Source organism: Aedes aegypti, chromosome 3 (assembly GCF_002204515.2).
Source record: "Aedes aegypti strain LVP_AGWG chromosome 3, AaegL5.0 Primary Assembly, whole genome shotgun sequence".
NCBI classification, from domain to species: Eukaryota; Metazoa; Arthropoda; class Insecta; order Diptera; family Culicidae; genus Aedes; species Aedes aegypti.
This window is the reverse complement of record NC_035109.1, coordinates 105668249-105687135: the sequence shown is the minus strand read 5'-3', so window position 1 is coordinate 105687135 and position 18887 is coordinate 105668249. Positions and strand designations below refer to the sequence as shown.

Genomic DNA, 18887 nt, shown 5'->3' with positions numbered 1-18887 from the left:
GCGTTTCTTTTTAAAAGGTCCTATTGCGATATTTTTCATCACAGACTTTAGTGATCTAAATTATTTCGTCTTTCTCAGATTTCGTCATCGATTTCGCTGCCCCTTTTCGATCACCGCCGCCCATGCAATTATCCTGATGTTCCCAGCCGGCTCGATCACTCTTAATCACGATTTGCTTGTTCGGTAATTTTTTATACTGGGTACGAATTATAAATCATAAAAATTACCGAACTTTCTGCTTTTGATTGAAAACTTCTGAGGTTCAGTAATAATTTTTACTTTTTACTGAACTACGGTTGCTGTCAGACCCAATTATCCAGCATTACCGATCAGGCCGAAAAGTCAGTAAAAACAATTACCGACTATTCAGTAGTTGATGTTTTTACTGACTTGCCATCAAAATCAAATCAAAACAAGCTTATGCGCATGCGGGGAAGTGTCAAATGAGAATCTCCTGCTGTAAAATCGTCCGGCGCCGGGAGACACGGTTATTGCAACCAAACTTTTCCTGCACCTATTTTGCGCTTTCTCGTGGTAAGTAGTCGGAATTTAGTGAGAAACTCAACCATTTTAAGCAACCAAAAAGGCTTAGCACGATTTAACTGCTTAAAGCTAAGTAAAGCCACCTTTGAAATGACATTATTTCTCAACTGCGTACTGCGATCAGAAAAATGTGATTTTCTGGACCATTTCTGGGAAGAAATTTTCCACGCATCGATATAGGCGATTCCTTTTCTTGTCAGTAACTAGGCTTAAGTTGGTAAATTCGGTTGGTTTCCATACAAAAGGTAAATTCATCTGCATCATTGATTTGCCTTTTTTTTGCAAACCAACCAAATGATGATTTTGTCACACATTTTTCGATTACTACCACTGAGAAATGAGCATACCGTAGATGTATATTCTCACGAAAAAATGCATGTCGATGGCCATGTCCATGTCGATTGGGTTTAATTTGTATTGATTTTTGAAAAAACAGTATCCGGAAGCATGGGAAACTGGAAAGCCTGTAAAAATGCTCTGCAATTTAACTGACCAAGTCAGTAATTCACATCAATCAAAGCATATTTTGGTTTACTGGTTTTTTTTTTCGGTAAAGCTAGGTATGCTGGTCCGCTCAAGAAAAGTAAAAATTTCTGCTCAATAAATGGTCAAGTAATTGTTGGAATGCAGGTACATCCAAGGGGTGGATCACTCTTGATGCATCGAGAATATTAAAATGCATTTCAATGCAATCGTTCTCTTTGAAAATTTCTAAACTCATGGTATGCTGTGATTTTTAACTCTAGGTTTGATTGTTGTTGTGTGAGTGTCAATTTCGTCCATACTCAATTTACTATCGTGGCAGCTACCTGCTATATGAATCATCAAAAGCATTGGCCATCCAGAGGAACTTCCAGAATTCTCAATCTAAATCTATCCTTTCAGGATCTATATGTGATTAATAAGACTGAAGACATATCAGAGAAAAATGGCTGTGTCGTTAGCTGATTATTGATTTGAATATTTATTAATTAATTTGTTACAGAATATTCCATAGACCAAAATAGCATTGCACCGGAATGGCTAAATTGCTCTCCTTCGAAATACACTGCTGATAAACCTGTTTCATATAACCAAAGCTGGAAATAGAGGGCATGATTGGCGAACTCAGTATGGAAGATGTCCAAAGTCATGAGGACATGATAAGATTGCAAATTGTAAACCAGAATGAATGCACCGGCATCAACATTGGCGAAGGGTGCTGTTATAGATGGAAATAGTTATAAAAAAGCTTTAGGAGACTGTTGGAGAATTCTCGCCGTGGATATGGAATAGACTAAATTTATATACATAACCATTGTCAATCTTGTATTTATGAAGTAAAGCTTATGGGAGAGGGAGGAGGTTGATTTATTTCTAGCTTTTCTAGATGATTTCTACTTTATTAAAAAATCGATTTATATTACAAATGAAGTCTTAAAGTAAGTTTGGTCTACATTGGAAGAATGTGGAATCTCTCAGCGGAAGGTTTCATAGAAGCTTGAACGTTTTATGTTCCAAAGAGTCTCTCTTATGCCTCCATGTGCCGTTGAAGTGTACCAGGTGACGTTCATCACTATTTTGTAGTTCCACAATCTTCTACCTAAAATATAAGTGATCCCATACTGCAAATATAATTTGTCTACACTAATTCTGAAATTGAACCGTGAAACTACGATAAATTTTGAAGGCAAACTCAATCGCGTTGTCAGTGGAACGACGACGCTGCCTCAGTCAACTACCAGCGAGTCACTTAACAGCCTAAATGCTTTCTGAGAAGGAAATACTGATTGTTCCCGTTCCTAACTGCTCTGCAGATCATCAAGAACATATTTTTGCCAGGCCGTCAGGTTTTCGTACTGTTTTACTTTCATTACAAACAACGCGTTACTATGATAACAAAATGAAGTTTTCAACCTCAGGGCTAAGTTGATGTGAATCACGAAAAAATGCATTTGATGCAATTCAATGCACATTTGATGTGCATCAAACAAGTGATCCACCTCTTGGGTACATCACACAACCTGCAGTGGAGATGACGATGGGTAAGAATTGTAGAGGTAGTATTTTAAGCGAATTAATTTTAGATATCTTTACCCAGACATGAAATAAATGAGAGGAGCTGGCTGGTAGCGATATCAGTCAGTAGCCTGCGGTGTGGAGCGGAATAGCCTTGTTGTTTCGTAGTTTTATTTCAACAGTAATTTCCTACAGTGACTAAGTGAAATGACATTTCTTTTCAACTGCGATCAAAGAAAAATGCTTTTCTTGAGCATTTATTGCAAGAATATTTCCACGCATCGAGATAGGCGATGACTTTTTTGTTGAAGTGCATACTTCGCTTAATCGTTAAAATTACCGAAAAAACCGTAGTTCCAAAACCCAGTAAAATTTTACTGGGGGTCGGTATTCTGAATTGGCTGTGTGTGACAGGTCCGTCTATGCATTTATTTACATCGATGGAGGACCGGTGCTAACAAGGAACTGTCATTTTCATAGAAAAACAGTCAAACACGCAGCGAACTCTAAGGTTCATTCACAAATTTCATACCGCCAAAAATGGCACATTTTAACACCCACCCACCCAGTGTAAAATAAATCTACCCAGCGTTGACTTTCGAAGTCTGTGAATTGGTTAAAAATAACTTAATGTTAGGTAAACTCGGAAGAACTCAAATTTGACTTAATCCATTGAACTTCGATGCTGGGTCAGTGCGACTCTCACTGTTTTTGACAACATTACTGTTGCGAGAGAACCAAAACAACCTAATCGAGAGTAAAAGCGCAGTTTACTTAAAGTTGAGTTGAGAGAACTTATTTTTTGGGTAGTACGATCTCTCCGTCTAGAGGCCGCTACCTGTGTATAAAGGAACTTTGGATGCGATGCCGTTTTGCTCGTCAACTGACAGCGCCGGTTTGTTGTTTTGATGATGCGATTTTGAAAGTGCATTTGTGTGGGCGGTGGGCGGCAGTGCTTATCGCAGGAGTGTTGTTTTCGTTGTTTTACGAGCTGCGGAACAGATTGAACCGAAGGAATCCTGCGGCGAAAATTTGATATCAAACAGCGGTCTAATTGCACTGCAAGTGAGTGGTGGCCAAACAAATACTTAAGCGTGCTCCGTAATAATTTGTGATTTGTGAAGCATTGATTGTCGGAGTCCATGGACACAATGTCCGAAAAGTTTCCCGTAAAATTGTGTCGCGAAGTTCACGATCCGGAAAATCCGCTCGTTTTTCTAGACGTTAGAATCGGCGACGAGAGAGGTAAGTATAATACGGTTCTGATGATACACAGCCTTGTTATTGATCATTATTCCCCTAGTTGGACGGATTTTGATCGAGCTGCGTGCCGATGTGGTTCCGAAAACGGCGGAAAATTTCCGGGCTCTTTGCACCGGAGAAAAAGGCAGCTCGGCCTCAACCGGAACACGGCTGCACTATAAGGGCATTCCCTTTCATAAGGTGAAGTCGCTGTTCATGTCCCAATCGGGGGACGTTGTGCATCGAAATGGAACCGGAGGGGAAAGCATCTACGGGAAGACCTTCGACGACGAGAATTTCATCCTGAAGGTGAGCTGGGAGCTGGGATAGGGATATGAAATTACTTAATGGCCAGTTTGGCACGAACTGCTACCCTCTTTCAAATGGACTGAAATATTCGATTTGTTTTTGTCATAATATAGAAGAAATTTCTGCTATATCATATAAGGGGAAAGTGCAGCGAAATAACCCTAAAAGATTAAATCAAAAAATCACAAAAACTGCTATGTATATCTAACTATATTAAAAAATGCAGGGTTTAAGATGAGATTTGTCATCATTACGCTATGTTATATCCAATGCTGATAGCAGGTCTCTTTTAGAGACTTGGTCTATATTTCATTGCAAGTCTCTAAAGTCTCTTTTTCCTTATTCTGTCTTTAATAAATTCAGATGCAAAATTCTACAGGCTTCAGACAAACTCTCAGAGACTAGAATGTAACTATTCAACAAGTTCATCAAAAATTCGTGTCAGATTTCTAGAGATAAAGCTTTATAAATTATCCTAGTTGGAACACTTTTAAGACGCCTACAGGGGTCTCTTCAGAAATTCATCTAGAGATTTTTCAAAGGGCGTCTAGAGGGATTTCCCCAATAAATCTTTAACACTTAAATGTTACTATCTCCATCTGACTTTTTCGAAGACTATCATAGGATTTCCGCCAAGTATTTTGCTTGCCGCTATTCTTTAACCGAATTATCTAGCGGAATCTCAGGAGTAATTCCTGAAGAAATCCTTAAAAAAGTTGAAATCTTAAATGACAGTAATTCATAGAAATTCCTGAATTTCTTTTATTTTTTGAAGATGTCCTAAACGGGAATCTTGGAAGATGTCATAGGAAAATCAATTCAATATACACACAAACTCGATCAAGGTCGTACGAAACGTGACACGATTTGTGCATGACACTCAAAAGTTTTCTCTCGTTTGAAGAACGATTGAGAATATCTATACTGCCCATAAACGCATAATTGTCCCATGTGAATAGGAAATCCAGCAAACATGGGACTGACATGCGTTTACGGGCAGTATAGTGAAAATCTTGAAAAACTAACTATAAGAAATGTTACAAGTTATCCGATAGGAATACAAATGGAGCAAATCTCTATAGCATTTCTGATTGTATCAATGGATGGCAAGCCCTGTTTATTTTCTGGGACAAGTAGCCGTCAGCATTCCAGGAAGTAATTCTTCAGAAGTTTCTGGAACATCCATAGAGATTCTTGGAGAATCTTTGGTAGAAGTAATGGATTGATCTAAAATGGATCGGTGCTAACGAATTCTGAACGTATGGCTACTCTTGATACAATCTATCGAAGCATAGCTGAATCTCTTGACGACTTTCACAGTAATTCCTATAAAAATCCCAAAGTACACTCTCTACGAGTTCTTGGCTGACTCGGAATTGCCGAAGGAACTTTTGGAAATACCTAGCTATAGTTATTAGTCAATTCCCGAAAAATGATCTGATCAAATTCCCACTGACATTTAGTGGCATCACTCATAAAAATATTTAAAGCAGGTTATGAAGATTTTCTGGAGCATTTTTTTTTTCCAAAATTGTTGACGAAATAATAGCGAAATATTTAAAGGATGCGATCTATTCTGCGTTTGATATATTTCTGTCAAATTTGTATAAACTGATTTTTTTTTCTGTTCAGAACATAAACCACTGCGACCAATATTTGATCTATTGTAGTATATCCCGTGTCCTTTGTATAGTGCATGTCGTGTTACTTTGTCACTATCGAGAAGTGATAAAGTATTCGTTTTTTTACAGTTGTCATTCCTAACTTGATCACAGGAAAGGATTCTAATTGAAAGGTTCCGCTTTTTAAACCCATCGAAGGGTGTGGTGGGTACACTCTCCGCAGGCGCGCCCCTTTATCAGTCAAAATTGGATCCCTTGATAAAGTCGGGAAGTGACACCGATATTGTCCATGCATCAGAATCCTAGTCCTTACTTCTTCAAACTAGAGAACAATAAATAAAAGATTAGAAAACAACTTGTTGATTTCGACTCATTTTTATCCTTGTCTTAAGGTCATTCTCGGCTACTGGAAAACCGAGACTTGTCACTTTTAACAAGGTTTAAAATGTAACAAGGACTAATAGTGTTCCTTTGATTACTATAGCATCCTGTTCTCTTCGTTTGAAGCAGTCAGGACTTGGTTTCATTGGTACCGTGAGGGCCCCTAACTCTGCGCAGCTCCTAACTCTGCGCACTTTTACCAAAATCCACCAAAATCTGGTAAATCATTTAAATTTCTGTTTAAAATTTGTTATCCATATATTGATACAATAGTAATAAAAAAGTACGCGAAGAATTTTCTAGACAAATTTACGTTTATTACTTTAATAAAAAATAAAATAGCTTTAAAAATATTGAAAAACGTCCAAATTGACTGCCCGTTAGCAAAAATGCTAAGGGAGTACCTCATCACTTAAGTCATATGAATCAAGTTAAAGAGAATATATTTCAGATTTTTAGTATGTAGGCACTAGTTTATTTATCGAACAATCATGACTGGTAAAGTGCAACTTATTTTCTCTTCATTTTCTTATTCTTCTTAAGTGCGCATAGTAAGGAACCATTTTTCAACTAGGTCCCTTACTATGCGCAGCAGTTATAAAACGTTATTTTCAACATACAATCAACCCTCCAGAGGTCGATATTGAAGGGAACCATCGACTTGTCGACACCATCGAGATATGGAATGGAAATGCTTTGGTAAATTGTTTAAGGGGACCATCATAGTAAGGGAAGATAAAAAATGACGTCCAACATATTTTAAGGATTTCTACACTCCGTCCCCTCAATCCCCTGTCGCGATTTTAACAGTACCTAATGGATGCATTGTCACATTTTCGTAGACTCCTCCTTCCCTGAACGATGGACGTAATTTTTGAATGCTCCTTAACCATGCAATAGAATAGTTTTGATTTTTTGTATAGTTTCATGAGTCAATAACGAGTAATGAAACATCGAGGTTTAATCGTATTTGCTACATAGAAACGCCAATAAAGTACTGTTATTGATCTGAAATATGAATTGTTCATTAATAACGTCACGCTTATACAGGGCGGCGATACTTCTCGATTGAGTGATGAACAATACATTAAGTATATATATATTCTTTCGCTTAAACTATTCTTCATATTTAGTAGGAATGTTCGGGTTTCACATATAACAAACCAGAACCAGGTTCTTATTAATTTTCTTCAATCCCGGACCCGAACCGAATCAAAGAAAATTTTGTTTTTATATTTTCTAGTGAAAATACATAAACAGTCAAAGCTAATTTTCCTTTACACGCCAAGGGAGAATGCAAAAAAGACGTAGTTTGTACCCTTTTTGTATGTTGCTTTGGATTTTAGAGAACTAAGTTAATTACATGTTTTGGAAATCATATGATGATTTCGATTATTTCGAGAGTTGCACTTAATGGCATTCAGTAACAGTAATTATCATGGATCGAATTAAAGATAAAATTCACTTCACTTAATAAACTTCTATGTTAGAGACATTCCACGCTCCACTGGGGACGTAAAGCCGTATAAAGCAAGAAAATTAAGATTAATTCAGAGTTTGAATGCTAGTAATGCTTTTAGCAAAATACTTCAACTGTTATAAATAATGTATCGAGTGCGCAGAGTTAGGAACCTGAATGCGCAGAATAAGGAGCATTGCAAAAATGAGTGCGCAGAGTTAGGAACACGGACACCCTTGAGAAAAATTAAAAATTTGCAATAAAAATCATTACTTAGTGAAGCTTTTATATTTTTTCCTTATACATGAAATCAATAAGTATATTCTCCCAAAATTTCAGAGGATTGTGTTTTGTTTTCAATTAATTACAGCTGTTTGAAATTTGAAAAGCCTTAAGTGCGCAGAGTATGGGGCCTTCACGGTAGATCTTTACCCCATAACGCACCACGAAAAGGTGATCTACCCACGTTATGGGTTATATAAACTGATTAAAAAAGAATATAAACATAAAGGATGTTCATAAGTTAATCAAAACTGAATTTAGTACTATATCATTTAATTGCACTAGAGTTTCTTAAGGTAAACACTAAACAGCTCGTAGATTTGTCATCATGGACATTCATATTTTTTTTAATAGAAATGATTACAAAAGTTGAGGGGTTTAGAAGACAAAGTGTGTCAGTGGCAAAATCCTAGTAAGAAAATCTATTTTAGAGTTTTTTTTGGCTTTTTCATTCTATGCAAATTGTTTGGGAATTAAAAACGAGCCAGTCTTCTATGAATTGTGTTATATTATCCGTTAAGCGGAAAAATCGCATGAAAATTATTCTCTATAACCACCTCATGAAGAGTATAATTCATTCAGGGATTACCATTACCAGTTTGACTATAAAAGTGAAACAGCATAGTAGGGAAAGTGTACCAGTTATGGCCATAGTGGTTCCCTATTTGGCCATATGCAAAATTTGGATAACTTTTACATTTTTAATCTTTTCGAATGTTTTAACATCAAGATTTATCCTCTATTTTACTGCTAAAATACAAAAGATTTTTCAAAATGTGAAGGAATTCAAGATATCACGTATGGCGAAATAGGGAACCACTATAGCCATAACTGGTACACCTACCCTATATTGTATTCAATGGAGACAAAAATAACCATTATAGTTATTCGAATTGAGTAACAGAGATTTACGCATGTTTTGAACCTTGTTATAAAATACCACCTTACTACGGTAAACTTAAAATTAATTTTTAAATAATCTATTAGCCTCTGCTTTGTAAGTACTTTTAACAGGAAATAAAAAAAACATTACAAGTAGAATCACATACGATGTTCATTCGGTGGCCGTCTTGCCCCATATGGGTGGCACACTTGCCCGATAGTGTCAAAAAAATAGGTTAATTTGGATGATATTTGAGAAGCTCCAAAACTAATACTTTTTGAAATTATTTTTTTTTTTCAAATGGCACAGTTGTTATGAATAGATGTGAAACTAATATCATGAGGCTAAATTGGTTGATTTTATAAGCTTTGGGCAAAGTTAGAGAACATTTTGCTTAAGGTGGCACACTTGCCCCAAATTCCGCTAAATATGTGTTCCTTGCCTAAACTTAAGCGTTTGTTACTAAAATTGGGACAAGGCTTTAGGACACTATCCAGCAAATATGAACGCAGCAAGGGGAGCCTCAGAGGATTTTACCGTTAGTGTGGTATTTTATTGATATACCTACTAGATGTGTGCACCGATGTATATTTTGCGGCAGTTGCTTTTGCTTGTTTTAGCTGGCAGCGCTGATTATTTAATTATTTTTCAAATACATGCGCTAGTAGATCATCAAAGCAATATTCTTGGGGGGTAGATTTCCCTGCCCTTCGGTTCAGAAAGGGATATGGGCGCGTTCTGCTAGCTCGGTCGAGGCAGATTTATTGTGTGAACAAGTTACAACATGGACGTTCTAAGGTGCTAAAATGAAGTGTTGTGCTTGTGGTGGGCACTTGAATATGGGATGGAAAGTCATTACTTCCCGTTTACGTTTGACTTCTGCTTTTCTAAAAAGTTATGTACAATAATAGACCCATAACTTTATTTTTCTAAATTAACAGTAGCAATTACAATAGTTGTAGGCTTACCAACATATCGTCGGGTATTTTTTTATAGTGACCTTTTATCTACATCCGTCGAACCATTCTGAATGACTGTTGTGAGAATATCACCAAGAATTTCTCACATGCAATAAAGAAGGATTGTTCTACATTGAAACATCAAGATGTTCGCTCTTCGGATTATTTTGTTGTTGTTGTCATCAGTTTTGTTGAGATTTCCGGAATGCCGCACATAGCGTATAGAGATCTTTGCCATGGAGTTTCTCGGAAGCTGCATGGGAATTGTTATCGTAGGAATCCAAAGAGCGAATTTTGTATGACTTCAGTGTAGGCCAATACTGCAATAAAGCATGTAACAATCACTAACATTGCTTCTCTCCTTATGCGTGTTTCCATGTTTCCATCTGCAATTACTACGAGGAATAATTCATTGGAGAGGAAGGACATCCCTTACCATGGCAGCTTAATGGTTGAGAAAACGATTAGCACCACTTTTCTGTAACCATTCTTATTACTAATTAAAAGGTAAATCAGTTAATTATTTATTTAACTAATTAAAAATTTGTTCCACAGTGCCATTTAAAAAATAAAACTGAAACCAAAACTTGAAGAACCTTCTAGTCAAAGATGTTGCGTTCCCGACCAGACGGAAGAAACAAGATTGTAACAGAATGTGTTCCTCTGATATGTTTTTTTTATATCACCAGTTGTTATAAAACATGTACCGTAAGTAGTTAAAATAGCAAAAATTTTAACAAAATTTGCACCAAATTAAACTAAAATATAACAAACCCTGTTACAATTATATCAAAATTATTACAGAATGTGTTGCAAGAATGTTACAAAATAACAAAATTATTGCAAACTATGTTACTGTTTATGACACCGGATGTTATTTGCAACAAACTTATAGATGCGATGTCAAAAATATAACATATGTTGTTATAAATGTGTTACTAAAAATATAACAAGTTGAGAACAAAACCATCTTGATAACAAAATTTTATCAACTTCTGTTATTTTTAACTGCTGCCGATAGGAATGTGTTATAATTTATCTATGTGGTTCTGGTCGGGTTGCCTACTTCACAAACTTCTATACCCCGGTGTATTATGGAAGATGTGAGTTTTCAAACTTATACTGGAGACATGACCCCTGACTTGCTTGTACATCAATAAAATAAAATATAGCCCATGGATAGTTCCTACAGCATTGTGGAATAATTGATCAATTCTGCCGGGATATGCAGAACATGTACGATGAAACCAGGCCCGGATTTGGGGGGGGGGGTGCCAAGGGGGCAAATGCCCCGGGCCCCCCGATTAAGGGGGCCCCCTGAGGAACCAAAATTTAAAACAAAAAACATTTTGAAATACCTTACAATATATTCTCTTTAGACATTTGAACAACAATTTTCTAATATTTAAGTATTTTATTTACCTCTCATCTGAATCTCACAGTATGGTTTGTTCAATGATTATCCTTCAATATATTACAAGAAAACATGAATGTTAAGCCAAAATCTTCAAAATTCTTCTCTTCTCTTAAAAAAATATTGGAATTAAAAATGCCCTTAACGTTTTTGCAGGATTTAAAAAAAATACGGCTGAACCTGTAAAGCACTGCTCAATTCAAAGAGTTTAATGCTCCTATCAGAGCTATAAATTTAAACATATTTTCAATTCTATCAGAAACTTGAAGTATAAAGAAATTTTTTTATGATGTGGTAGTTAGTATTTTAAAAACGTCTCTTATTCGTATGCCATAGTAGATGAAGTATTCTTTGAATTCAGTATAGGCTTAGCTTTGAATATAATCCATATCTTATACAGTACAGGCAAGAAAAAATTACTGTAGAACATCTTCTAATGAATCGATTGATCTGAAATTGGAAACTTGTGGTAAATAGAATCAAAAGGAGCTTTGGAGAAAAACGGCTTTGAAGATCTTCTACGAATTGTTTTATTTTTCCCATTGGACGGAAAAACCACCTAAAAATACTATTGGAAAGCTTGAAAACAATTGATTTTTTCAATTTATATTCCTCACAGCCGAAAATGTCACTTACATCACTTTGCATATGGGCCCCTCATATTTTTGGACCGACCAAGACTCAAATTTAATACGTTGGTTTGTGGAGTCCTCAAGCGTGCTGAATTTTGTAAAAGGGCCCCCTTTATGAGATCTGACCCGGGCCCCCCGAAGCCCAAATCCGGCACTGGATGAAACCAGTTATACACGGGAAAAAAATGTGTGGTAAAAATAACTATTTTAGCTGACTACGCCCATTCTTGAAACTACCATGGAAATTCAGGCCAATTTACTATGTTTACGATACACCCCACCGCATTACTGGTACATTTGACAGAAATAATTTACAACAATCTGATTCCGACTACAGACATGGTAAAATCAAGCGCATTTCTGGTCTGCTGAAAATTGCCGGTGCGGCCGCTTAAGTTAACCCCCTAAAATGGTAGTTTTTACCGCACAATTTTTTTGCGTGTATCTTAGTTCTGTACCGTGGAAATATCCCGATGGTCGTTCTCTAAACTCGTCCCTACATCAGGGAATTAAACGCGCACGATAACTATTTAAAACATAATTTACCCGAGTAACACACATGTTATAATTGAGGCAGAATAACTCTTATATGACCAAATCTGGTCATATAAGAGTTAGTTTGCCTCAATTATAACATGTGTGCTACTAGTGTATTGCGACACGCTAAAAGTACAAAACAATATACGGGACGTAAACAAACTAACTGAAGTACACAGATACAATACGATGACAACCACATAAAAAGCATTCATTAATGCGCTTCTCCAGCATCACACATTGACAGTTATGCTGCCTAGTGCGAGCCCAGCGGCGTGCGTAGTATCAGGTATCAGAAGGCCGGCTCCAAAGGCACGTTCCCCACCAGTTGGAAGATTTGTGCCATCGCCATATTTGAGCCTATTTTATCATCTACCCGATGGGAGAGGAAAGGGAAGGGAAAGATGGGAGGAAATAGGAATGGGGTCCCTTGAAGAGGGAAAATCGCATAAGCGAAATGAGAGCATGTAGCTCCATACCACAATGGGTTCGAACAGCGCCCTAAAAAGGGCACTGCAACGCATGAGCGTTAAGAGAGCCTATATTCAGTTTCACTTAATTAGTGTTTACCAAGTAATTGGTATCAATATCAGGTGATACGAAGTTCCATAATCAGAGTCACAACTATCACACACAATTGAGTCAGCACGCTGAATATTTGCCATGTGATAGTTGAGTCGGCAATGGCCTGTCAACGCTCTGACCAAGAGACTGCAATTTTGCTTTGACATTTGGTAAATACTTCGCCACCTTTGGAGATGGCTCAGTAATGTACAATTTTGTTTGACGACATGACTCAAAACTATTCCAATATTGCTTGTGCTGAGTTGCCGCCCAAGATTTTATCTGAAGCTTCACCCAACACTTCGAAATTGGAATAGCCGGCTCAGGGCCAATGAAGTCATGCGATGCTCCATCGCGAGCTAGCTCATCAGCCAATTCATTTCCAACGATGGAAGAATGGCCAGGTACCCATACAAGGTTTACAGAGTTGACTGAATTCAGTTCCTCAAATTGAGTTCGACATGCGATAACAAGCTTCGACCTTGAATTGGCCGAAGCGAGAGCTTTTATAGCAGCCTGACTATCTGAACAGAAGTATATGACTTTACCCATTACGCGCTGTTGAAGTGCTGATTGATATGATTGGATTGTTCTCACTTCGCCCTTTTGCCACCACACAAGACATCCATATGCCAATATGGGTCGAACAACTGTTGTGTAAATTCATTTGATATATTTTACCAAAGGTTCGCCGGCATTGACCGAAGGCTATGCAAACTTTTTTGACTCTGAAATCAATGTGAGGTGTCCATGAAAGTTTGGAATCTAGAATGACTCTGACATACTTTACTTGATCAGTCACATTAATCTCAGTGCCAAAAAGACGTAAAGGTCGAATTCCATCGCGGTTTCGTCTTTCCGTAAAAAGAACAATAGATGTTTTATTCGGGTTAACCGAAAGGCCATATTGGCGACACCAACTCTCGACTACCTGAAGAGCACTTTGCATCAGGTCGAATAGGATGCTTATGCACATACCAACTATCAGAGCTAGATAGTCGTCGGCAAATCCATATGTTGGAAAACCGCTATTATTGAATTAATTAACTCATTACGCTCAATATAAGTGTCAGTTCGCTATTATTGAGTTGCCTCAATAGCGTATCTGCTACGAGATTCCACAAAAGTGGTGACAAGACTCCCCCTTGGGGGCATCCGCAAACACTCAATTTTCGAATCGCTGCTTGACGCAATGTCGAGAAGAGATGTCGGTTTTTGAGCATTTGATGAATCCAATTGGTAATCATTGTAGGTAGCCCATGGTTTCGTGCGGCTTTCAATATAGCATCGAAAGACACGTTATCGAAGGCACCCTCAATATTCAAGAAAACACCCAAGCAGGATTGCTTCTGAGCGAATGCTTTCTCGATATCGTATACAACTTTGTGTAAAAGAGTCACAGTGGACTTTCCAGATTGGTAAGCATGTTGATTCACATCCCGAGGAGGAAAGAATAACTCGACAATAACTTATGCATACCATATTTTGGTATCATACCACAATTAGGTATTGTTCAGTTATTAATACCTTATTTTAGTATTATAATGGTATTTGAAAAAAAGTTAAAAATACTTCATTTTGGTATTCGTTAGCTATTGAGGACTGCTGGAGGTATTGAACTATTATTGAAAAATTTCACTTTTATATGAAAATCCATCAAGTATTATTTAGGTATTACAATACCTCATCTAATTATCAGCTTGGTATTTGTAGAACATGCAGAAGGTATTATTTGAGGTATTTTACCTCTTATGCAGGGCTCATCCATACCTCATTCAGGTTGTAAGTATTGGGTATGGAATACCTCAATTTGATATTCAGTAGTTATTTTCTTCTGCTCGGGATGAAGAGGCATGTTTGCCAAATAAACACCACGGATGTGATGATCGATAATGCGTTCCAGACATTTCAGAAGAAAAGAGGTCAGACTGATTGGTCTAAAACTCTTCGCTTCTTCATACGACGCACGTCCTCCTTTCAGGATAAACTTTACAGTAATATCACGCCAGGATCTGGGAATGTACCCGGTAGCAAAACTGCTTACAAGTAGCTTTTTCAAAACATGTTTGATAAACTCAAATCCCTTTTGGAGCAGAACAGGATAAATCGCATCCGCTACTGGAGATTTGTAAGGAGCAAAACTATTAAGTGCCCTTTGAATCGATTCAGTAGTTAGACATTTGGTTCATCCGTAGATGCTATGTCCACACATCCGGGGAAGTGTGTATTGAATAAACATTCTAAAACTTCTTCATCGGAAGAAATAAAGTCACCATTAGGTAAGCGAATTTCGTTCACTTGGAAATCCTTAGATTTTGCAAGGATTTTGTTCAACCGACTGACTTTACTCAAACTGGAAACATTTGTACAAAGGTTTTTCCAGCTGGAACGAAGAGCCTTCTTGTAAGCCTTGCGAGCTAACTTGAACGACTCTGACCCAGCTGAACGGCGTCTGTTCCAACTCCTTCTACATTGTTTCCTGAGTCTAGTCAGATCGGAATTCCACCATGGGGTCCCTCTTGTACAGACCGCAGAGGACATGCTTCTTCAAAAGCTTGCATGACGACTCCGGAGCTGGTTGATGTGAGAGCGCAACATTCGGCGATCGTCGATCCACACATTATACATCACGTCTCCGATCTTTTCGACGACTGCACCGGGAACCCATTTCCAACCGTTACAACTGTGGAGCTTGGCGTAAACAGGGTCGTTTCGGCTGAAGGATTTCGATTTGTTGAGGTCGTCGGACGTTGGCACTGGTGTGCGTACCGGCGGAGGACGCAGAAGCTCGAGACACGTGCGGATTTTGCGCCCGAACATGATCTCTGATGGCGACTTCTGGTCTGGCAGAGCCCGGTTGGGTGTGCTGCGGTACGTGAGCAGGAAAATGTCCAGTGCGTGCTGTATCGATCCTCTCCCCTCTCGAATCTTCTTCACGGCCCTCTTGAAAGTGTCCACGAATCGTCCGCTTGGCCATTCGATTGTGGATGGAATGGGGCTGTCGTTGGGTGCTCGATCGGAGAATTCGGCGTTTGTGAACTGGATACCGTTGTCGCTGACCAGTGTAACGGGCATGGGAAACGGCACCGGTGGAGAGTGAGGAGGCGATCTGTCCTCAACACTTAGATAGACCATTTTCACTCATTATTCGACGAACCATGAAGTTTGAGATGTTGCACGAACGATAACATTTGGGGAATGTCCAACTTCCCAGGGCTACGGGACATATCCGACACGAATAAACAGAGTTTTTTGTCTACAGAGTTCAGATTTGAAAAACCTCAATAATAGACATTCTATATACAAAGTTTTATGTCATGAAACCAAGGTGAGTTTTTCCCAAAATATAAAAATCTGACATTTTGCAAAATATCATCTTTTATATGAAAAAAACAAACTCCAAAAATTTCAACCGGATCTAAAAACATTGATACAATTAACTTACCGATTTCTCATTATTTCGACAGCACGAAGATGGGGCAGTCAGTATGGCTAACTTTGGAAGGCCGAACACCAACAACTCGCAGTTTTTCATTACCTCGGGCGAATGTCCGCACTTGAATGGCACCCACGTGGTGGTCGGCTACGTTATCCGCGGAATTGGCGTTATCGGAGAAATGGAGAAATATGCCTCAGACGAGGGACTGCCGACGAAGGAAATTATCATCGCGGATTGCGGCCAGATAGCTCCCGGTGCCGATTGGGGCGTTAACGACTGTGATGAAACCGCGGACAAGCTTCCTCCGTTCCCCAAGGATTGGGGCAAATTCGAGGATAATTTCACGGTATGTATTGAATTTCTCAATCCAGACCAAAACGGACTAACAAATGAATATGTATTTTTCAGATTTCGGAAATGTTGGATTACTTGGACTGCATAAAGATAGCTGGAAATCAGTTTTTCAAGGAGAAACAGTGGGTAGAAGCTTGCCGTCGTTACAAAAAAGCCGAGCGTTACTTTAACTTTTTCAACAACAAAATTCGCACTATCGAAGACCGCATCAAGTTGGAACAGTTCCAGTTGATGAATAGCTTAAACATGGCTGCGGCTCTGCTCAAACTGGAGGACTACGAAAATGTTCTGTTTGCGTGCAACTCAGCCCTCGGATTGGATCCAACCAATACGAAAGCCTTGTACCGCAGGGGTCAAGCGCACAACAAGTTGAAAAACTACGAACTGGCCATTTCGGATCTGAGCCAAGCTTTGCAGCAAATTCCCAGCGACAAACTGATCCAGGCCGAGCTGAGCCAGGCGAAGGCTAAACTTGGAGACTACCGGGCGCAGCAGAGAATCGCTTTTACCAAGTACTTCAACTGAAGTATGCTCGCATGAAATGAATACTCGTTGTGCTCGTTGTTTTAGATGGAATCCTATTAATATTTACAAGCTGTGCTGTGACAAGTTTCGGTGTTTTCGAAGACAAATAAACTGTGAATCGTTTAAGTATACCTTATTGTTGTCACTTGCTTTAAAAATCTTCTTACAATTTACAACGATCAATATATGGACTTACATCTGTAGAAATCGGTTTTGTTGGATTTAGAAGCCTACATCATATGTACAGATCACATTGCTTTGAACATTTCACGTCCAACATGCTCAACAACAGTACCTATCCGGAGGTATATATATGTAAATGCTATCTGTTGCTAGTGATATACAACGCATTCTGCTGTTCTGCTGAATGCTTTCGTTTGTATTGCAAACGCATAGGCCTAGAATATACTTATCGGGTAATACGTTAGCTGTAGATGTACAAATATCACTTTCGGGCCATTTTCAAAGATTGTGCTATGCGGCGTCCTATCGACAGTCCCTATACAGTTTTGGTTCAAGCTCGTGGCTTATTGTTGTTGTACTTGAAATTTCATTTTGATGGGATTCACAATTCATCTTCCCATTGATACTTTCATGAGAATTTTTAATTCTTAGGTTCAGTTCAGGTTGATCTTTGGTTAGGTGGAGGCGTTTGTGCAACTGTTGAATTCGTATGGGAGCGCGAATTTTAGGTCGATTATGAAATGAGTCATGATGGAGACGCATGGTACTTGTTGCTTCACATAATGAATTACTACTACTTTCGCAAGTAGTGTTTCAAATTATACCTTTTACGGCTCTAGGAGTTCTTTAATAAATTCAACTAGGAATTGCAGCACAAATCCGGAATATACCTGTCAACGGCAGATGAATGTCAATCAAAAGTTAACACTAATTACAGTAAAATTGTATATTTTCGAGTTGTTTTATCAAACATCCTCCATTGATTGTTTATTATTACTAATTTATTAATAAATTATTAATGGTTTAATATTCTTAGGAGTTTAATCATTTTCATATTTTGTTCTGAAAGTTTCAACTAGACACTATTCAACAAACTTTAATTGATCATAGTAAGCATACAGGACGTGGACGGACGGTCGACAACGGACAACATTTTTATTGTTTATTTGGTAGATCCTCCAAGACTGTCGTGAATATCAAATTCCTACACTCCACATATTCATCGATTTCAAAGCGTCCTATGATATCATCGACCGCGAAGAGCTATGGAAGATTATAGACCAAATCGGTTTTCTCGGGAAACTGACTAGAATGATCAAGGCGACGATGGTTAGTGTACAGTGCTGTATGAAGATATCGGGTGCGTTATCGGACCCGTTTGAAACATGCAAATGACTTCAACAAAGGGATGGTCTTTCCTGCCTCCTGTTCAATATTGCGCTAGAAGATGTTCAACATGCCTTCAACATGCGGGGCACGATCTTCAATAAATCCAGCCAAGCCGACGTGGACATTATTGGAAGAACGTTCCAGGTGGTTGCTGAGCAGTATACCAGCCCAGAACGTGAAGCAGATCGGGTTGGATTGAAGGTAAATACGTCGAAGACGAAACATCTGCTGGCTGGAGGAAGCGAGCGCGATAGAGCTCGAATTGGCAGACGTGTGACGGTGCAAGACGAAGATGGGCGCAACGAGCTAGTTGGTTGGACCAAGTGGATCAGGATGTAGGGTAGGACGATCAAAAAACTGGAGGCAAGCAGCCATTGGCATTGACCAAGTT

The 18887-nt window shown here is 38.5% G+C and overlaps 1 protein-coding gene across 1 annotated transcript; it reads left to right on the top strand.

The window, feature by feature from the left end:
- Positions 1-3396: 3396 nt before the first annotated feature.
- On the top strand, positions 3397-17274 carry LOC5563623 (peptidyl-prolyl cis-trans isomerase D). The gene is made up of 4 exons (XM_021850554.1): positions 3397-3786; positions 3845-4092; positions 16293-16610; positions 16673-17274. The coding sequence occupies exons 1-4, from the start codon at positions 3684-3686 to the stop codon at positions 17141-17143; spliced, it is 1140 nt and encodes a 379-aa protein (XP_021706246.1). The 5' UTR covers positions 3397-3683; the 3' UTR covers positions 17144-17274.
- Positions 17275-18887: the final 1613 nt, after the last annotated feature.